The sequence below is a fragment of the Chroicocephalus ridibundus genome, chromosome 7, assembly GCF_963924245.1.
Source record: "Chroicocephalus ridibundus chromosome 7, bChrRid1.1, whole genome shotgun sequence".
Lineage (NCBI taxonomy): Eukaryota > Metazoa > Chordata > Aves > Charadriiformes > Laridae > Chroicocephalus > Chroicocephalus ridibundus.
This window is the reverse complement of record NC_086290.1, coordinates 16,325,748-16,347,673: the sequence shown is the minus strand read 5'-3', so window position 1 is coordinate 16,347,673 and position 21,926 is coordinate 16,325,748. Positions and strand designations below refer to the sequence as shown.

General features: G+C 46.1%; 1 protein-coding gene across 11 annotated transcripts in view; it reads left to right on the top strand.

Annotated features, from left to right (window-relative positions):
* Positions 1–12,938, top strand: part of BIN1 (bridging integrator 1) — a 101,622-nt gene extending 88,684 nt beyond the window's left edge. For 9 of the 11 annotated variants that reach the window (XM_063340363.1, XM_063340360.1, XM_063340356.1 and 6 more), the window contains 4 exons: positions 1,343–1,435; positions 2,225–2,335; positions 3,742–3,843; positions 7,291–12,938. In XM_063340363.1, the coding sequence (XP_063196433.1) occupies positions 1,343–1,435; positions 2,225–2,335; positions 3,742–3,843; positions 7,291–7,398 (414 nt within the window). In that variant the 3' untranslated portion in view covers positions 7,399–12,938. Of the gene's footprint in view, positions 1–1,342; positions 1,436–2,224; positions 2,336–3,741; positions 3,844–5,049; positions 5,101–7,290 lie in introns of all 11 variants that reach the window. The other 2 variants (XM_063340357.1, XM_063340355.1) reach the window with 1 other exon arrangement.
* Positions 12,939–21,926: the final 8,988 nt, after the last annotated feature.

Here is a 21,926-nt window from a genome sequence, read left to right as displayed (position 1 = left end):
GGGTTACCATGGTCATTGCTTTACAGTAGGCTTTTGTAGGGTTGGGACTATGAGAATTGCAACATTAAGAAATGTGGACAATGCCTTGTCTTGAATGTGGTTGTATTCAGGCATACGCGTGTTTACCCAATGTATAAGGCAGGTAGGCACGCTAGAGCTGGTTTGTTCACATGTATTAAAAATGGGAAATCTCTGTATAGCAATCTCTGTCGTGCAAGTATTAAGTGGGTGTCTGGTTAGATTCTGCAAGAAGACGTGTGCTATCTGGTATAGAGAACAAATGGATATAGACTGGCCATGAAAACACCCGGCCTGCAAATTAGACCCCTGAGATTCTTGTCAGGAGTCTTCCCAGGTGCTGCCTGGCCAGTCTCCCAAGGGCCTGATCTGCAGCGTTGATGCTATGAGATCCAACTTACTTCCTGCATGCTGCAGTTTCAGTGGGGCAAATGAATAGCTTTAATTTTGTGTTAAAACAGAGTTCACCTGACTTCAGGCAAGGGAAAATAAAAACTTGAGCCACTGGAAGTGTATCAGAGATGTCTGGTTGGTCTTTTGCTGTGTGCAGAAACCCCTGTCTCCAGGCTTCCTAGAACAGTGTCTGCCAGGCAGTGATTTGTAGGTGATGGGGGATATTTCTCCGTGGTGGTGGCAGTTTTTCTGTATTAGAAACTCCCCTGTCCACCAACACAAATGCGTGCACACACCATTCGGAATAGTCATAGCAAATTCTTAGTAATAGAATATTCACAGCAGAATCCAAATTCATGACTCTCTGGACGTACCCAAAATCAAATTGGGTGAAAGTTAGCACAGTTTTCAATTCAGTTTGGTTCGGTGCTAATGCCATATAGACGCTGTGTCCAGAGTAAGTTCCACATCTGGATACAGTATTTCCATGATCATCTCTTTTCTGGGAGTATGCAAAGGTTTAAATATTCCTTGGTTGTTGAATCCTTGGAAGTAGCCTATTGAGAGATCCTTGTTCCCTGGCATGCAAGCACACTTGTATTCACGTACAAGTGGGCAATCTATATGTAATAATAGGTACTGTGCATAGATTGTGAAAAGAAAGGATTTTGGGCGTTTCATTGATTTCCTCTGGAGTATTGCCTGCTGCGCGGCTGGAGTGAGGGAATGCAGGCTTTATTGTGATTTCACTAGGTTGCAGAGAAAGAGGGAGACAGAAACCTAGCAAGACCCTGAGGTTCCTCACCTGTTTGTCAGCAGATGGCAGCAGTCAACAGCATAGAGCACTCGGACAGGCTGAGCTGCACTTTTCTGCACACACATTTAACTGTGATGAGCATAACTCTCCACCTGGATGGCTTTTGTATTGCAGCCTGCAGAAGCAGCCCATGCAGGAGCTGAGGCAGCTGGATCAGAAGCAGCAGCTGGAGCTGAAGCATCTAAAACTGAAGCTGATTCAGGATCGGTAAGCACCTCGAGGGACAGCAGTCCCTTCTCTCCATCGCATCCCTGTGTAATACAGCGGACATGGGAGGCTGGGCTGGGAAAAGAGATGCGTGGCTGCTTGGAAAAACACATCCCTGCCACCCCAGCAGTTAAAATGTTCTTATTTAGAAGCCAGACTTAGCCGTTGCACTTTATCTGTGTCATGTTTAGGGAGGAGCTCTGCTGTAAGATCCACAAAAGGAACTGTCCCTTCACCCGTGTTGTGAAGCCAGCCCACAGCCCATGCTGTGTTAAGTTTACGTTGTCTGCTGGATTCTTCCTTGCTCACCATTTATTTTACCTACCCTGTCCTCTGGGCTCTGCCTTTGTCCCCTGAATGTCCAGGGTTCCTCTTTTTTTCCTGACACTGCCACCTTTTTAGGGTACTGGAGTAGGTTCCATCTCATGGACGCTTAGTTCCCATGGGCTGTCACATTTGAGTTGTCTGTCCATGAGGGCTCTACAAGAGCTACATTTTGGCCGCAGTGAATGGGAAATGTCGAGGATTATGCTCCCAGAAAAAGTCTAAATCCTCTCTGCTCTTCTGCAGCCTTAAGCAAAGGAAGGCAGTGGTCGCGTCTCCTGCCTTCTCACTGCTGCCTCTTCTATCTATGGGGTGTTTTTGTCACTGACTGGTGTGCTGGGAAAACCTGCTGAGGCCGTGGGTAGGGTTGGGATGTGGATTCTCCAGGGTGGACTTGGAGCTGCAATTTTTGGATTCTGTTTTCTCAATGGCTTTTTTCCTTCCCTGGCTGCTGCTGCCCACCAGAGCTCTCTGCCTGCTGTCGTTGTGGAAACTTTCCCTGCTACCGTCAATGGCACTGTGGAAGGAGGCGCTTCGTCTGAGAGAGCTGACATGCCCCCAGGATTTCTGTTCAAGGTGAGCGTGTGGTGGTGGGGCGCCGAGTTCCTGGTGATTTTTTTCCTGTAATGAATTAACTATTTTTGCTCAGCGTGGCCAGGGGCTATGCCTCAGTGAAAGGGAGAAAGGAAGTTGAAGGAGAGATACACCTTCCAGTCCAGCAGCCCAGCTTCAGGCAGTTCCAGATGCTTCAAAGGACTGTATAAGAGCATTGGTGTCTAAAAGTCTGGCTGCGCTGTATAACAAAACACCCCTCCTTCTCTCTGCTGCAGTTATTTCTGTCTCTGGTGGTGTGGTAGTGTCAGTCACAGACTCTTGGTGTTAGATAAGAACTTGTGCTCCAAACTGGAAAGGTTAAACTTTGATGCAAGTAGCAAAAGAGGAGGTGCTGGAAACACCATTAGGGACTGAGGACTTCATGTCTGGGGAAATTAGAAAGCCAGGATGAACAGAGCAAAACATAGGATTAGACAGGAAAGTATGGTGGGAATTCTGAATATGCCAAAGATCACTTGCAGCTTGTTTTGAAGGTGTGGGGGAAGGAGTGATTCTGGGTAGGGACAGGCTACAAATTTAACATGCATAATGGAATAAGGTAGCACAGATGCATTATGCCCTGAAAGTGAGAAACGAGAGTCTCCTTTTTTGTTTGTTTAACCTGCTATGGGAATGCTTTTTTTTTTCTGCTTTAGTCATGTCCGTGCATCTTTTTTTTTTTTTTTTTTTTTTTTTTTTCCTGGGAGGTCTACCAAAAGCAGAATGAAAAAACCCTGAAAAACAATAGGAGGCTCATCACATTTTTACTGGTTACACACGGCACTATAGACTGTAGTGCTCGAAGTGGAGAGCTGTGGTATGAAGTAGAAAAGCTGTAATGCAGATGTTGATAGCAATTAGGCAGAATACCAAAGAGAAAACACAGCAGGATACGATCACTCAAAGATCCAAACTGATACTCGTCCCTTCCTTTCTTCACCCTGCTTGCTGTGACAGAGGTGGGAGGCTAGAATCTCTAACACTCTTGCAGTCCAGCTGCAAAAAAAAAAGTACAGGGCACCATTTAAGTAAATACAGGCTTTCTACGTTGTGAGGTTTTTAGGCCCATACCATGGGAATTCAACCCTCCTAAAGGAAGTTGAATGAGACTCAGGAGGAGGCCCTTGTGGGAAAGGCGAGCTGCATGCTGGGCTGTATGAACAAGCATGTAGCCGTTAGATTCAGGGAAGTAGTTATTCCTGTAGATGCAGTATTTGTGAGCCAAGCTCACCCTGCCTTGTGCAGCAGGTTGGATCAGATGGCTTCCAAAGGTGCCTTCCAACCTGAATCATCCAGTGAATCAATGAAGTGGAAAGCCTTGTCACCCATTACAGAGATGGGTGAGAGAAGGCTGGCCTCACCCAAGCTTTCCTCTGCTCTCCCCATAGGTCCAGGCCATGCATGATTACACGGCCACCGACAGTGACGAGCTGCAGCTGAAGGCTGGGGATGTTGTGCTCGTGATTCCATTTGAGAACCCTGAGGAGCAGGTGAGTGGGGAAGACAGGGTGTGAGCATGGGCCGGGGGGAGCCAAGGGCATTTCCAGAGCTGCTTCTTCCTCCACTAACAGTTGGCTGGCTGGGTGCAGAGCCATCAGTTTGTGGCTGGGACCTGGCAGGAGAGCCAGCTGTCCATGAGCTTGAGGGTGGTCTCCTGCAACAGAGGAGGACTCTGCTTGTGGCTGGAAAGGGGAGACGTTATCCTGCATAAAGCATGTGAACTATTCATGGCTTTCTGTCCCTATCAGGGCATTCGAGCCAATGCAGGGGCTTTCGTGGTCAGGGAGCCCAATGGAGCCTATACTTTGCCTCCTTACTGCTCCTGAACTTGATGCACATTCCCTGTGACCACTGCAGTGCAGACTGTGGCATTGGCAGGAGCGACCCACAGCTTACGATGTTTTCTCCCCTTCTGAGAAATGATGGAGCTCACAGAAAGCAGCTTGCCATGGATGATGTCTTGCACTTCAGCATAGCAATGCCTGTTTCCAAAAGACAGTGTTTGGTCAGGAGATGGCAGCAGAACCAAAGGCTGGAGCAAGTTGCTCAGCCCCAGAGAACAGTTTTACTGTCCATCTCCAACCTGAATTTAATTGGCGATGCTTTTCTGAGCTATTTCTAGAAGCCTTGAGTAAATCCTCCTCACTTGCTGTTTGAGGGCTTCCAGCTGATACAGGCAGCAGCAGTTTTACTACTCTGGATGAGGGAAGTGGTGATTTTATAAAATTCATGCTTATGTCTCCAGGTTTTTGTTTGGAAAAGGAAGGGAATTCTCCAAATTTATTCAGTAGTCACCAGCTCTTTGGGTTTGGCCAAGCCCAGACAAGATCTGGATTCCACAAGGGGTAAAGGGAAGGTGATGTAGTTCACTGGCCACAGAAGATGTGGACCCTCTTTGTGGCTCAGCTGTTGGCTTTGTGAATTATGGAGGCAGATCTTGCTGCTGCTTGTGGAATGGGAGCTATAATGTGCCAGCAGTTCCTGCAGAGCTAGGTGCTCTGGGGGGAAAGGTGGTATGGGGAAGAGGCAGTGATTCCTTCTGGAGACAGGACTCTGAGTGGGACTGCTCTGCACAAGCGTTTGTGAGCGTTTATTTCTCAGAAAGCTGTCTGTTGAGTGGCAGCTCCCCTAGTTTCTGTGGTAGGAGATGGCATTTGTGGAGCAGAGTTTTTCAATGCCCTATGTTTGCACTCTAGCTGGATGTGGGTGCAACAGCCATGAACTCGAGACTCTCCAAGCTGCAGAGGGTGAGCTCTGAGTGTTGCTAACATGATGCTGTAGCTGCACTGAAGCCCTCTAACCCTCCCACAGTGTATCCTGTGCTACAGCTCATTTCCCTAACCTTGACCATACCCAGCCAGAAAGTGCTGGCTGTTAACATGTGCATGAACTGTGCACGTGAGTGGAGGAAGCTTAGGATAATAGACTGTGATCCGTGTCCCTGTCTTGTAGCTTAGGTCTCAGTCTATGGGTACGTCAGCCAGGCCTGGATTCATCTCTCTTGACAGAAGAAGGGGTTGAGGGCAGCAACGTTTCAAAGCTGGCACTTCAAGTGGTGTGGTTCAAAATCGGCAAGGGTCAGTCTGGGTCCTCACGTCTAGTCCCTACAGCTGAGGAGACCCTTTGTGGCAGGATGCAGTGGGAGTTTTGCATGCTGTATGGCACAGACGCTGTGTGCAAATGGATGAGCTTTTGTGCTTGCCGTGCTGTGAGCTGGAAGCTGCCTTCCAGACACTTGGGCCCAGCATCTTCTGCCTAGTTGTTTGTCTTCCTGATTTATGGCATGTCAGTCCTTCCTCAGCCCCTGCAGCTGGCTGCTGCAGATGGTCTCCTGTCTCATGCCATTCCCATGACATCTCCTGAATGCTCAAATCTAAGGTAGCAGCAAGGGCTAATTGAGCCTGCAGGCACCCAGGAACTCAGGTACGGTGGCTGTTCTGAGCTGCTGCCACGTGAAAAGTGCAGAAAACACGACAAGAGGGCAGAACCTGCAAAATGGCAGTGTAAAGCAATACGTGCCCCATGGATCACACCTGGCGGGGTCTGTACTGTGTCACTCATGAACTGTGCAGGTATGTTTTTAAAGAAACAAGTTTCAAGGGGGGGCATTGCGTGGCCTTGGTAAATACCCAGGTAACTCCTGCCAGTTCCAGGAAAGGAGAAGTGCCAGAACGACTATATGAGCTGTACACATGTATGCCCCGTGTCCCCACAGCTTAGAGCATCTGGTTACCTAAGCGTTTCTGCCCAGGCAAGTTGTGTGGCTGGATGTGATGATGTATCTCTAAATGAGTCTGATGCACGCTCATCCACAGGGGTGGATGCAGAGCAAGCTGTCAGATTTGGAGGTGGTGGTCTCCTGTGCGGTTGCATTGCCTCATGCTGCAATCTTAACCCATAGGCTGCCCCACTGCAAATGAGTGGGCACATTTGCATGTTAAAGGGGTGCTTCCACGGTGGCAGCTCCCAGGCATGCAGTGAATAGAGTAGCTGCTCATCTGAGCTGCAGGAACTGCAGCTTTCCCACATTGAATATCTTGTCTCCCTCATGTGCTCAGATGGAGTGCAAATCATGGTTCTGGGCACCCTGCAGAGAGCAGGGGAGAGGGTAGGAAGTCTGGTTCTTGTCCTGAGCAGGTTCTATCAGGCAGGACTCCATTTGCATCCCTGCTTATAGATCTATAGGTTTGGTGGCTGTGGAGGACCCTTGTGAGGAACCTCAAGTCTTATATCATATATAGCACAGGTTGGGGAGTTTTGTCAACTACACCTTGCTTCAAGCCCAACAGCCTGTTGGATTTTGGGAAGATGAATTCAGCTCCTCAGCTCCCAGTTCACATAGACCACATTTTCAGAGTAGCGAGCCAGACTCATTTTGCCTGTGTCATCCCTCTAAAACGCTAATCACCCAGGTGCTATGACTAGACCAGGGGATGAGCACCTCCAAGGAATGATTCATCCTTTCCAAAGACCTGTGCCCAAGATGAATGGGTGAATTACACTGTGGAGATGCCCGTCTCTTTTCTGACTATGGAGAATGCTAGACCCCTCATATTTAGATAGTGAAAGGTGAGGTATTTGGTTCCTGTCCTGTAGCTCTAGAGACTTTCTTTGGCAGAATTTCTCCTGCTTCAGTGGATGTAAATTATGACATGTTTCTATTACACTTGCTAATTGTTTAGAATTTCACTGTCTCTAAACAGTCTGGGTCAGATAGGAGTTTGGTACTGACTCTGGTGGGATGTAACTTTTGCCTGTTAAGAAGGGAATGAAAACATTTTTATTTTTTTTCCTTCTCCCCCATCCTCTTCCTGGATTGTCTCCAAGCCAACTACAAGCATGGCTTTGATGTGCCTTGACACCTCCTTGGCCTGTACTCTGTAAGAAAAACCCCTACTCACATCTATCCCTCAGCGTCTGATCTCTGTCTTCTCTAGGATGAAGGATGGCTGATGGGCGTGAAGGAATCTGACTGGATCCAGCACAAGGAACTTGACCAATGCCGAGGAGTTTTCCCAGAGAATTTCACAGAGCGGGTGCAGTGAAAGCCCAAGCCCACCAGCCGCATTTCTGCTGGAAGAAAGCAAGTTTTCTGGTAGATAATTGAAAAAGAACAGAGAAATGAAAAGAAGAGAATTTTAAAGGAACAGAAGCCTGAAAAAATTGTCAACTTTAAGGGTGCGTTCTTCTCAAAGGGCAAGGTTTCAGAAGTAAATTGAAATTCAAAGTGTTATCAAAATATATAGAGATAAATAATAATAAGGCAAGTCAAATACCCTCTTCCTCCTTTGGTTTTAACAGCATTTGGATTCAGAGGACTGATGCAGAAGCAACTCAGCATGGTTCTCTAAATACTGCGTTGACTCAGTTGGCGAGATGTCAGTCTGATCCCTGGAAAGGCAATATTTGTCTAATGGCTTGAGAGTAGAAGCTGTGTTTGCTCTTGGGTGGGTTCATCTGTTTTGTCTTGAAGGTAGCTTGCATGGCAACCGTAAAAATTCAGCCTTCCCTACATGTTCCAACTACAGTAGGCCAAACTTTCTGTTATGCTGTTGAAAAAAATATTTAGTGTATAGTGTTCACCAATACAATGTATGTGTGTGCGTGTGTGTATTTTATTTTCTTCCTTTAAAACAGTGTTACACAAACTGTGATTTTTGTACATGTAAAGACAGAAGAAACTACATGGAAAGGGCATGGAGAAGATGAAATGCGTGAAGCTGTGCTCAGTCCAAAGTTTTCAAACGCAGATACCTAAATTCTTGCAGTAGTATTGGCCTGTGAAATGCTAAGGGGTATGCACAAATTCAAGAGAAGAAACAAGATGAAACAAGCAGATGCCATTCAGATGACTCTGAAATTTAGGAGAGGGAATCCTCTGCCTCCAAAACCCTGTAGGCAGTTTCAGAAAAGCTTAGATTCATGTAGATGGAAGATAGCTCTCAAATCTGGCTGGTTAGAAAATTGGCTTTTAGAGAAAGAGATAAGGGAAGAAAAAATTTCTTCTGAAAGAATGTCCAAGAAAAAACAATTTGCTTTCTGTGTTTTTAATTGGCATTGTTATTTGTGGAATAATATTTGTTATTTTCCTTTGGAGAGTTCTCTAAGTGAAATATTGTTAGATCAGCTTTCTCCAGTGCTGTGCTGGTGATCAAGTTAACCTCTAGGAAAACTGGACTCTTGAAATACGCATTTAAAATGGCTGCATGACTTCGTGATATTTTAATGCATTAGAAAGGAAGGCAAGAATATCTAAGTGTCAGTGTCAAGGAGACACCCTGCAGTCTAATACTGATGCTGAGACCTTTCCTATACCTTCCCTTTGCTTCTGTTTGTTTTTGAGTTTTGTTTTTTAGTTTAAACAAGCAGATGACAAGGCTGTTTCAAAGTGCATATTACACTTGTTAAAATAAGCCGGTCTGACCCTCCAAGACTCTAAAGTCCCACAAAGGTACTTTAAACTTTACTTGAATACTGATGCAGCTGGCAAACAGGTCGGGCTATTATAATTTTTTATGGCTTTCCCCCCACCTTCATGATCTTTTTGCCTTGAAGGGATTTTGAACAGTGAAGTTACCTCCTGCTGTAAAGGGAACGGATCACTCTCTCAAATAATCTTCCAAAATGTTAGGAGCTGGCTTTTGTCAAAGATGCACAGAATGCTGACACACACCACTGAAAATCCCACCTTTTCCAATCTGTTTTGATTATTTGTAGGACAACAGAGAAAACATTGTAGGGCAAAAGTGCACGTTTTTTAAAAATTTTAGTTCAGAGGGACAGATCAGATTTTGTTCAGAAAATATATCCTTATAAAAGCAAGAATTGCTGGTGTTCCTCCAGCTTTCAGCTTGGCAAATGATCTGTGATAGTTATTTACACCAATGTAACAGGCATCAAAATCTGTCCTATATACCCAAATCCCTTCTCCTTTTTTTTTTTTTTTTTTTTAATAAACATGCAGGAATTTATATTTTACATCACTGTTCCAAAACCCAAGAGTATTTAGGGATAACTGCTCACAATACAGAAGGACTGGACTCCACAAGTTATAGTATGGTGAGCCATTGCTTTAGAATACTGCCCTGTTTGATTTTTTTTTTGCTTTTTCACCAGGGTTGTCTTTATTATTACTCTTTTTTTTCCAAAATATCTATTTTTATGCATTTGTGACTCCATTACTCCTTTAAAGAATATTCATAGAAAAATATACATTGAAATATACATAGAAATATATATATTAAAAAGCGGGTTGATCCAATTAACATGATGCTGTCAGCTTAAAATGTTTATTTTTATGCAAAACCTGTGGATTATTGTTTTTTAAAAAAATGACAAGATTCTAAGTACCAGAGCTGTGATTTTTTGTCTTGCAAGTAATTGTTCTAGAGCATTTAGAAAGCTGTGCTGATATCTAATTTATTGTGGGTTGTTTTTTTTTTTGCTGTTTTTGTTGTTGTTGTCTTCTGCTGTGTTTGAACCAGATGACTGTCCCAACAAAAATCCTTGTAAGGCCTTTTCATTTTATTGAGCTTGCAAAGCAACTATCCAGTACTGTATTGTCCCTGCAGAAGTCGTAACGCTCTGCGAAAAAAGGGATGTTGTTTTCAGGTCACGTGAGTGATGCTCAAATATCGTTAGTGCGGAGGATGTCGCATCTCTCTCCCTTTGCTTCCCCCCCCAACTCAAAAATCCCAACCCCCAGCGCCCCTCGCTTAGAGCAGGTCGGGTGGGTTACCTGGATCTTGCATGGCTCACAAAGAAGTGGTAGCAGCACATCTCAGTCAAATGCAGGATCGGACCCACAGTTTTATAAATTGCCTTATATGAGAGTAGGATGGCATAGCAGGAAGCTTGTAGATGGCAATGTTTTTTGGAGCTAGGAGATCTCTTGTCTCCTCGGTCATGTTCAGCCCATCGTAAACAGCCACAACTCCTCCCATTTTCAGTATTTTTACATCTGCTAAATACCTTGATTCTGGTTGGTATTACCTGGTGAAATGAACCTCTCGGGGTTTTTTTTGGCTTAGGACTGATTCAAGTAGAAAGAGGGACAGTAAACTCCCAAGTAGGCTGTGCCCACAGTGGTTTTTCAGTTTGCGGGCTGAACTGAAAAATCTGGGGAAAAAAGTTGTAAGGGTGACCTGAAGTTGTAAGGGTGACCTGAGACAATTTTTTTTTTTTTTTCATTTTCTCAGTGAAATGAAAAAGGGAAAAATCGAAGCATAAAAAATAATAATCCTTTCAAACCAAAATGAAGCATTTAATTTGTAGAGTTGCTTTTTCACTTTTTTAAAAAACATTATGACTTGGGCTGTAACAAGTTGCTTTGAAGCAAAAATGTGAAACCTTCTGTTTTGAAGATGCTGAAAGAAAATGTTTTAATGTTAATAGTCTTTTTGCCTTTGCCTTTTTTTCTTAATCTGATGACTGGTTTCAGTTAACCCTAAACTGCATTTTTTAGTGAATACGTTATCCACCGAGGAGAACCCAAAGACGCCTGTTGCCCAGTTCTGCTCGACTGACAGGTACACTGGACACTTTTCAGGGATTACTTGGTATCTGGCCCAGCAAAGCTGCTGTTTCCCATCTAATAATCTTTCACTTGATTATTTTACTGCGTGAACAATAAAAGCATCCCTCATCCCATGCCATTGACTGGTTTTGTAGCCTGGCTTAGAAAGACCTTCTTGCTCTATTGGTCTCAGTTTGGTCACAGATTTATGACTTATGTATTTATGATGCTATTCCAATTGGAGCCTAATCCCATTGTGCGGTGGGAATTATCATTTGCCCAACTGATAAGAAAGAAAGAAGGCATTGCTTTTTCTCCCTTTTTCTATCTTAGCAATGTCAGTAATATATCTTTATTAGATAGAATTAACGAAAGGTCCCAGGGTAAAGATGAATGCGTTGTTCCAGGCAGACTCCTGCATACTCCGTGCTGCTTTCCGTGGGCATTCCTCAACTGTCTGCTTTTACCACTTTTGCGTTACTTGGCTGTGAAGGCAATGTGGTAAATGGCATTGCACAGTCTTCATTCCGGGTGCTCAGAGCTAGTCCTGCTTTGTGATCTGTTTGCCACAATCCTTGAAGCCTTGTTCACAGTTGCAGGACGCTTTCCCATCCCACTATCCAAAGGCCGTGGCCAAGGCAAACACCCCCAGGTTAAAGGGGTTTCTCTGATGCCCTGGAGCCAGGTGTAAGGACTCCATATTCCGCCTAGAATTGGGATGTTGGCTTAGTTAATTTTGCAACAGCTTCTTGAGGGGAAAAGGCCCAAGGCTAAGGAGATACTTTATCTTTTTCATTTTGGGTTGATGTGCTGACTGATGTGCTCACCTCTTGGTTCCAGGGAGGTCAGAACTTCTTTATTTAGGGCTGAGAACAAAATGCAAGTGGTCAAGATGTGCATGGTCAATATGGTAACAGGTGTCTCTCCTGCAAAGGACACTGAGTTCAGAGTTTCTTCTTTCCTGCTCTGTGACAGACAGGTTGAATGCTCTCTGCCACCATTGTAGATGTTTTGGAGGCCGTGCAGTCCATACCCGGAAACAGTCAATGTCCTTTGCTGGAGGACGCAGAGGTGCTTCTCAGCCATTTCTAGGAAGAGCTACTCATCTTCCACAGCCAAGGCCTGTGTACTTGTAACGCAGTAGCCTGTGATTTCAGCAGCCTCTGTGTCTTTCAGCATCTGTCCCCACTCTCCAGCTCCTCCTGCTTCCCACCCTCTCCCGTGCTCTTTGAGGATGATGGTAGCATAGGGCACTTCCCATCAGCATAAAGTGCAAAGCTAGAAGATGCATAAACACGTCCATCAGCAAATCTTACACAGTGCAGCTTGATGATGCTGGTATCGGGAAAACAAGCAACAGCTTTTCTTCTCTGGGCTGCCAAGGGGAAGCTATGCTTTGCCACACAGGATCCATCACACCTGACACTGGTGCAGACACCTCTCTGCTTGCATGCTCTGGTTTAGAGATCTCTGAATAACAGACTCCGGAGGGGAAGGGGTCCTGTGTGACCCCCAGGGCTGGACTGTGCCACCAGCCCTTGCGAAGCTTGGGGTCTGTGGCTGGCGCATGGAGGCTGAGAATTAGAAGGCCATTTCAGAAATTCTGTTTATGAAACTCAATGGAGAAGCTATAGCTGTGAAGACTGGTCTGTATGAGCTTGTGCTTTTATGGCTATAATTCCTTCACCTGTTTTTACAGTGTATTCTGCTAATCCTGTCCCTAGTCTTCATTTCACGTAGATGGTCCCTACTTGGAACTTGCCAGATGCAGTCCTGGGCTTATTGCTTCTCTTTAACTGAATCAAATGGCAATGACTTTGGCAATGTATTGGCAATCTCTTTTCCTTCTGTTAATTTGGTCTCTGAGTTTAACCACAATGACCTGAGATATGTTTGGGTTTTGAGTGTTTTTTTTTTAAAGTATCTTAATTTTTGTTTTGTTTAAGCAAAGCTGAACAATTCCCATTGTATTCAGAGCTGTGACGCCCAGTTCCAGTGACAAGTACTAGATGGATTTGTCCCATTTTGTTTCTTGGCGATGTTCAGAAATATAATTTGTGTCATCCTAAATCCTGTGTCAGTTTTTCTCTTTCTCTCTCTCTCTTATTTTTCCCCCCTTTATATTAAGAAGCTGAAACAATTCAAGGTTTCTTTCTCCTCAAATAGGTGAGTAGTTTCAAAAAGATTTGATTTGTCCAGGCACCATTAACACTGGGAGTTCTTACAAACACGTGGGATGGAGAAGGCAATGCTGGTCCTTCCCTGAACAGCAGAATAAACTTTTCTAGCAGCCGTCTCTCTTCTGGTTTGTTGCAAGGACCTGACACCAAACAAATGCAGTGTATGGAAGGATTTGAGACCTTTGGCTTTTAATAGCTACTAACCCCAAGGTGATGTGATCTTCATCCTCTTAAGGCAAGTTGGTTGATGGCAGTGTGACACTGCCTGGGCACCCTACCCCATCCGGCCAAACATCTCCCACCTCCCTTCTCCCTGTTGGCACACCGGGGAGAGCTCTTAGTTTCCAGGCTGGCTTCGGGGTCTGCTCTTTAATGGGGCTTTTTCTTCACCTGTAGAAAGGGTGTGTTTCTGCCCTTTACCAGAATGCTTTGGGATCCCAGAGGGAAAGGATTAGAGGGATTCACGGCTCGTAGCTGGCTGTTCTGGGGCCGCTCCCACAGATGCCTCATTCCAGCCAGGCTCGGCGCAGCTGCAAGTGGGACACGGTGTGTAAATAGCAAGCGCTGGCCAAAGGTTGGAATATTATCTGATGCAAATCGGTGCCAATTAGCACTTTGATGAATGGACTGCCAGAGTCCTCCGCTTTAGCATGCGGGTGCGCGAGCCTCAGCCAGCGCGGGGAGCTGGCCAGACTGCTCGCACGGTTCCTTCCTTTCCAGACGGCCTGGAGAGCTTAGTGCCTTTTAGCCTCTCACCTCTGTGGCACTTGGATGGACCTATATCCAATCCTGCAGCAGAGGGAGGGGAGGAGGAAAGCTGTGCCCCTGAAACTATTGCTGCAGTTGGTGACTGGGGCTCAGCTTGGCATTGTGTCTCCTGCCAGGCTGAGCCAGGCCAGCTCTGCCGGGGCTGTGAGCACAGCTTGCAGGGCAGGAGCAGAACCCCGAGGCAGGGGGGCTCTGTGCATGCCTTCTGTTTGCCCTTCCTCGTGCACTTTCCTTCTCGTCACCCAGAAATATAAAGAAAACAGGGGAGGGGAGAAGGCAGCCGAGGGGGAGCAGTGTGCATAATTCATTGTCAGCTGCCTCTGCTCAGCTGCATAATTCATTCCCAGAGATGTCATCTTGCTCCAAACAAGCGGCACTTGGGCTCGTTGGCCACGTGCAGGCTGGGCTACGTGAGCCCTGGCAGCACGTTTGGAGCAGGAACAGCCTCAAGGGCGCCTGCATCCGGCCCCGAGAGCCTTCGCCATGCTGTGGGGAGAGCTGTGCTTAGCGCTGGGAGCACAGCTGGAGAAGGAGGCCTCTGCAGATGGAGGAGGCACAGACGGCACCAGGTGAGGCCGGAGTGCCTGGAAGTGGATGAGGTGGAAGCCAGGGTGTTACATATGCTGCAGGGGACTGGAATTGGCCGGTGTCAGTCTCTCCACAGCATCCCCACATGAAGGGAGAAGTTGGTAGCAGGGCTGTCCTTCAGTGGCAGCCCACACCACCTGGGAAGACCCTGTGGCAGGGAGTTTGAGCCCCAGAGCCGAGCTGGGAGTCACTCTGCAACCCCAAGGAGGAGAAGGGAGTTTGGGGCAGCTCCCGGCAATTTCTCCTGTTTGCTGGCTGGGTGAAGCTGGTGCCCTTTGCAGAGCAGGATTGCTGCTTCAGCAGGTGGAGGAGCCTCTGCTGCCCGTCTGCCGCATGGCCCAATCCACAGAGCCATTAATAATGGTGCAGGAACAGAAATTCAGCAAGTGCCCGTGATTAATTAGTTCATCAAGGGCAGTTAATGGCCAGCCTGCTCTCCTTGGCCCCGTGGTGCAGGTAATGGAGTAGGCATCACTTCTCACTGGGCAAGGTGCAGCCCTCTGCCAGGAGCGATGGGCAGAATTTGCAAGCTGTTTTGATGCACCACTGATTAATAGGTATTTGGTGAGAATGTTTTTTCAGGTGCTGGGGGGAGAGATCTGTAAGTTATCTGAGCCAGGTACCCAGCTGGCGGCGGTCCAGTCTAATATCAGCTTTTCCTTTCCTAGCAGTGGCATTATCCCACGTCTTGACTTCTTTACATGTACTCTGCTTGTCTCAGCACTTTCTCATGAATTAATATATAGAAATTCAGGTACCACCTATGCTGCATGAGGCACGGGGGGGTGGCAGAGCCGTGCAGTAATGAGGACAATGCAAGCAAGGCTGGTTTTTGAAATCTAAGTGGGATGAAACAATCTACTCCACAGGTGACCCTGCCAGGCAGGGGGCTGAGCTCCACCGCGTGTAGGTCATCACCTTCAGCCCAGCTGCTTTGCAATAAGGTAGGAGAAAGAAGAACTTTAGCTGGAGTGCAAGGTATTAAAATTAAATTGCAGACATTCATGTCGTTTGGTCAGCATAACACAGCTCAAGTTGTGAAATTAATGTGATGGGACCAGGGCTGCTGCTGGGCCAATAAGAGGAGCAGTGCAAGCCTGTTGTCCTGTGTCCTAAAGGGGATCACGTTCCTCTTTAGGGCACCTTTTGTGACTGCCACAGTGTTGGCTATTGTGGCAGAAGTCAAGTGTGTTTGGAAACCCCTGTGCCGCAGGCTGTAATTTCCTCCTATCTCCAATTTGGAGACCTGTGAGAGCCTCCTGGAGTGATTTCCTTTCTCTAATGTCCAGGATTGCCTCTGTACATCTCTATTAGAGGCTGCCAGGAGAGACCTGACTATTGATTTAGCAGAATGTGCTGTATTTGCTGTTGAAAGCGATGCTGCGGTTAGGTGTGCAGTGATCCAGCCACACGGGAGGCACCCCTGGAATCTGCAAGTACCTTAGTACAAAACATCCAAATGTCTGATGAACACCTTCTGTATCAGACAGACTTCTGGTCCCTGTAAGGAAATCTGAGGAAGGCTCATGCTGAGAGCATCCGTGCTGGGAGCAGGCAGGGTGTTTTAGCGGCTGGGCCGTGGCTTTGCTTTTGCTGGTCACTTAAAGGGTCACATTAGCCAGAGATGCTTTCAGCCTTCTAAGAGCTTTCCCCATAACCCACAGCAGAGGCTGGCTTTGCTCCTCTGTGACAAGAAGCCACCTTCCTAAATCTTTAGCAGGTTGCTCCTGGAGATGTTTTGTGAAGTCTCATGCTCATCTTCTGCCTCCCAAGCCCACTTTCCCATGGGCAGGCATGTCGGGCAAGGCTGTATGTCCTGCCCTACAGAGGTAGTGATGTACCAGATCAGGAGGACATGTATTTTATTTTGCTTTTCCCTCCTCTATCTGTCAGCTCCCAGCATTGCTAACTGTGTCTCAGGCTTTCTGCTGTGTTTGCGAAGCATTCTTGCTCTTTCCCATATGATACAGAGGTTTTTGCAAGAGTGTAAATTACTCCCATCCAGTAACTCTTTTATGAAACACTTTTCCTCTGCACAGTGAAGAAAAATGCAACCGAAGTTGGTAATTAAATGTTTACTGTTAAGTACTTTATATATTATATACTATAGATCATTCCATCCATTAAACAAACCATTTAACTCCCTTTAACAGCATTATTGTCTACTATTAGGTTAATCAGCATTCACATCCTGTAACTCTGCATTTCTATCTAATTAGCCTTTCTTTCTTACTTCATATTTCTATTTAATTAAGCTCAGCATCACAGCTGAATTCCCTGTACTCAGTACTAGGAGAAGACTTGATCCTTTCAACGCCCAGGGCGGTCGAGGGGCCCAAGTTTTAAGCAGTCTCCTTGGATATCTGCTAAGGTTTTCTTCCCTGAGTCAGTCCCTGCTTAACTCTAGAGAAATTTGTGGCCATGTAAGAAGCTGTAGGTTTCACACCTTCCCGATTATCTCAGATTATCAAAGAGCTCCCCTGTGCATGGTGGCAGCAGCTGGTGTAAGTGTGTGCTGCGATCAGTGCGTGGGACATACAGCCACCGCTCCAGCAAGAGGACATGGTGGGTTTCCTGCTCTTGCCTTTGCCTCCAAGTCTTTCTGGCCCTGTGGATATTTTGCTAACACATCACTGGCAAACTGAGTGTCTTACGAATGACTCTGTGCGTGGCATCCCTGGGTAAAGGCACCGAGAGTTTGCAGTGCTGGGAGTCTGGCAGATGCCTGTTGAAAGCTCTCCTGTCCCATCACTGAACCAATCTAACCTGCTGTTAATGTACTATCATCTTAACTACTTAGTAAGGAACTTAACTGTTCCTTACTATCCACACTGGCATTTGGGTGAAATCTTTGCCAATCCATGGCAGTGCTGGTGCTTGACCTGGTGTCCCCTCAGAAGACGACCTCACCCTGAACCAGTTCATGCTCTCGCTTGGAGGACCAATGTGACAGAGGGTTTTTGCACTTTTTTCCCCAAAGTGAAGTCAAATTTGTTCATGAGAAAAGAAGAAATACTGAAAACAAGTCAAAAGGAGATTAATGGATTTTTAAATCTGGATTGCGTCATCTCACTGGGAGTTTCATTCAGGTATGTGTTGGGTAAGGAGTTTATTTTCTTCCTGGATGAAAGGCGAGGAGTTTGTGTTGTGAGGGGCTCACACCTCGCTCTGGATGTTGGGGTAAGGATCAGCAACTGGGAACAGCTAGTATTTTACCTGACCAGGGCAAAAAAGTGCATGCTGGTGATCTTCCACTTGCTCCCAGGCTCTGGACATGGGTAAGAGCTGGGGCTGGTGGGACAGGCTATAATACCTGCCTGCATGTGGGGATTTCTCAATGAGCATCAGTTTTATATATAACTCCACGGGCCCCATTTGACAAACCTTTGCGGAGTTCCTCCGGTTTTGATCTCTGGAGGGATGCGCTTTTAACTGGCGTGCTAGCTGGCGGATGGCACTGACCCATCGAGGAGGCCAGGACACCATGCACGAGGCTGCGTGAGGCTAGGCTGGGCTTTGAGCACTCTTGTGACGCTGTAGCTCATGTCACGCCTGCTGACAATGTGCTCTTGTGGCGTAAACGTGTGCTCTGTTCTCTCAATCCCCGAGCCCTGGGGTCTGCTACAGGAGGCTGTCAGTTGTAATCTCTCCCCCTCGGACATTTATGGGGATACCCGAGGCACCCAGCTCGACAGTGTTACTGGAACGCAGATTAAATAGCAGGCTGGGAACACCTTGCTTGTCACCACTTAGCATCCAAGCTGCAATGGCTTTGAGGAATTGTCTGGGCCCCTCCAGAGTCCCTGAGCAGCTCTTTTTGCTAGTACCAGTCCAGAACAATCAGCAAATTGAGTTCTTTTTATTAACTTTAAAAGAAGACATTCACCTCAGCTAGGAGAATAAAACCAATTTATGAGGCAATTAGCTCTGCAAAAACATTTCAGTCTCCCCAGAGCAGCCATCTGAGGAACATCTTATTCCAGCTGCACAGCTTCTTCCGGCCTTGGGTTTACAGCACATTGCATTTATCATAAATAATAATAATGTATAAACAAATGGTTTCCTGATGTGTGTGTGAGACAGCCAGGAAGGTCTTCTCTGCCTGAAACTAGACCATGTTGTTGTCTTCCTCCCTTCAGGTGCCATTCCTGTGGCTTGTTACTTGGTCGTGATTCATTTTGATGCTCAAGTATTATCTTACGTGGGCTTTTCATGGGACCTGCAACAGGGTTAGTTGCAATCCAAAGAACCCGAACTACATGAAGAGGCCATAGCAGCAGACTCAGAGAGCTCTGTGGGTATTTTCCAAGGCCCTTTGCAGGAATTGCAGCTTTCTCAATCCACAGGAATTGCCTGTTAATGTTGGAAGTTTGGGCAAAACCCAAAAATGGGGTCTTCCTCTGCCATTATTGTCCCAATCAAATAAATTCTGGATGATGAAGGTGGTGCAGAGGTGAATGCGAGTTGGGATTGGAGTTGACACAAAAGTTTGATTTGCTACTTGTGGGCTAGCCTGAGACTTCCAAATTTGCCTTAGAAGAAAATTGAGAAGAAAAGTTAAAATTCAGTTTCAATGAGCTGATGCGAAATATTATTCTGCCAAACACAGAACTTCTATTTTCTGTATTTTTGTGTTTCAACTTTTCCATTTTATTCTAAACATCTGTCTCCTGATTTTAATTACATTATATTATTGTGGAAATGAAACCTGTACTATCAAACCCAAAACACTAGACTGTAACGTTTTTACTACAAATATTCTTGGCAAAGTTAGTGAAGTTCTACAAAACTTTATGATTCTGTTAATTCAATGTTTTTTTGACATAAGGTGATGCAGCTGGAGGAGTGCTGACCAGCTTTGGCTTATAAAAGGAGCACTCCTCAGGAGAAGAGCCCCAGGCTTGCACCATTTTCACCTCCATCAGCAGGAGGGAATCCTGCAGGGCTTAGTGTGCTTTGAGAAACCCAAGGGGAAAGAAAGTGCAATTGTCTGCTCAATTATGTGTGATTGTATTAAAATAGCCAGAAAAAGAAAGGGGTAAACTCCAAGCTTTTCAATGTGAATCAGGATGCCCAAAAGACAGCTTCCTATGGAGACTTTTCAGGTGTTAAAATTGGGGATCTCTGTACCTCTGTTTCTCTCTAAGCCCTGTTTGTGACTCTCAAGAAGGATGTACCCAGCCCTGAAATGCCATTGTCCTTGTATTTATTAGGCTAAAGACTATGAAAGGGCAGGGGAAAACTGCTGAAAGCCAATGTTCAGTCACAGTCAGCACCAGTCCTCTTGGGCGCTGTGACTCCTGGATACAGCCGTGGACACAGCATAGGAAGCATGAATCCCAGGCAGACCTTCCCAGCCTTGAATGTCCCCTGCTGCCTTTTCTTGTTGAATTAAAGACCTCACAGGACCACCACCTGGGCTGTGGTGGCTGCAAGCCCTCGGGGGATGCGCTGCTCCGAAGGGGGCTGTGTGAGTGACCCAGCACACTCAAGCCTTTTGCAGCAACTTCCCGTACAATTTCCAGTTGTGCACTTTCCTCATACTGCACACCGCAGATTAAGCGTGGGATTTACAGGCACTCAGAAGTACCGCTATCAGTAGCTTGACCAGCCCAAGTCTATCAGTGGCTTTGAAGGGATTTTTTTTTTTCTTCTTTATTTTTTAAAATCCTCTCCTGCCCCACTTCTTTCTCCATCATTGAGTTAAAGGTCTGGTTAACATCTCCTTTGGAATAATTCTTCCTTTAAATTTTGATGACTCAGTGAGTCCAGTCAAGGCTTTTTAAAAGCTTTTAATTCTAAGCTTTGGGGGTTTTACACAGCTGGTTAAATCTGTAATGACTTTTCTTCATTCCCGCTTGAACTTTCTACTGTTCTGGTGCTTTTTAACTCCTGCAAGGCCTCATTTAGGTTCCATCTAAGGACTTGCACAAGGAGAGTGCATACCCCCTTTTTATTAATGCGTGGGCGTATAAATGATGCTGCCATTGAAGGGATTTAGCGTAGCCTGAAGAAAACAACCTCCAAGGTATTGACTATCATGGCTGCATTGTTCTGTATGGAGCCTGTAGCAACTGAAATGCTTCCTCTATGTATGTGTCTGTGTGTGTACGTAATACTCCATGCACTTACAGACTAAATTAACTCCTGGTTCTGCCCTCCCTAGGCCTGTGCTTTAGAACGGTGCATAGTACTGTTTATTTTAGATCCAAGCAGTTTTCACATTTTAGCCTGTATGACCGGCGACACGGATGCTTCAACAAGCCAGAGGAGCATCACTGGCCTTGGAGGAGGAAGTGAACTCAGACTAACCTTTAAAGCTGAGGGGCTGTTTTTATGGTCAGGGCTGGTGCCAACCATCCCACTAACTAAGATCGCATAAGATCTTGAGCTGCAGAAACAAAAATTTTGCTCTCTGTGGTTAAAGGTGAGGGGACACACTGGCACAAAAGTAGCAAAGAGAGCGATTTTTCAGCAGCCCTTCTCTGCAGGACAGATATCAGGGCAAGCCTTTGCGACACACCCCTGCTGCTGCCAGCCATGGGGTGTCTCACAGCAATGCTTATGCTTAAGCACCTCTGCTTTGCCTGCCTTCAGGTGTGAGATAGTCACTAGGCAGTTGCTTGAGTGGAAAAAAGGGGAAAAAAAAGCAAAGAAAATGGGGGGTTGGAAAAGGATGAATGAATACATTGTGTTGTACTTGGAAACCATCTTTTGTTATCTGTGTTGTTACATGCATCAGCTTTGATAGGCTGCTTAGTCGTCTTCTGGCCAAATATTCCTGTGCTGGTGTACGAAAGCTGTCCCACTTTGATACTCGCTCATACAACCGTTAGCGGTGCTGTAGTGGAAGCAGCTGTCAGCTGGATAATTGCACGGAGGCTGCTGGGTTTTCCTGCCGATTATGGAAGAATTCAGACATCCTGGTGGGAGGCTACTGTGCAATGTTTGGGCAGGATTTTCAAAGGTGTTTAGGTGCTGGAAGATTCAGATAAGTGCCTGTGGGGAATGACAATGCTTGAGAAGACTCTGTGCCTAAATCTTACTGAAATCATGGGCGTTTTGGTGGTGGAGCTGCTGAGGCGCTTCTGGAAAGTCACATCTATAAGAAGAAATGTTGGTAACATAGCTTGTGTCACGGAGAGGTGGCAAAATACCCGGTGCCAAGTTAGAATAAACAAGATAAATGTATAATTTTATGCCCTTGCCATTGAAAAGGGATTTGGAGGGAGTTGAAATATCAGAGATCATCTGCAAGAAAGGGTTGACAGATCAGGAAAGAAAGTTCTCCTGGAGTAGGCTTCAGGAGAGCTAGCTTTGGTCTTTACCCTGTCCCAGACTCGCTGTGGAATCACAGGAGGTCGTGGAGGCCCAGCCTCTTGATAATATAGCAGTTGAGGCTGGTTTAGAGGTCTCTTACCCCAAAGCCCTGTTTAGTCCCTGAAGAGGTTTCAATGGCCACTGTATCCAGTTTTGATCAAGAGTTACTAACACATCGGTCTCCTTTAGATGTTTGCGTAAA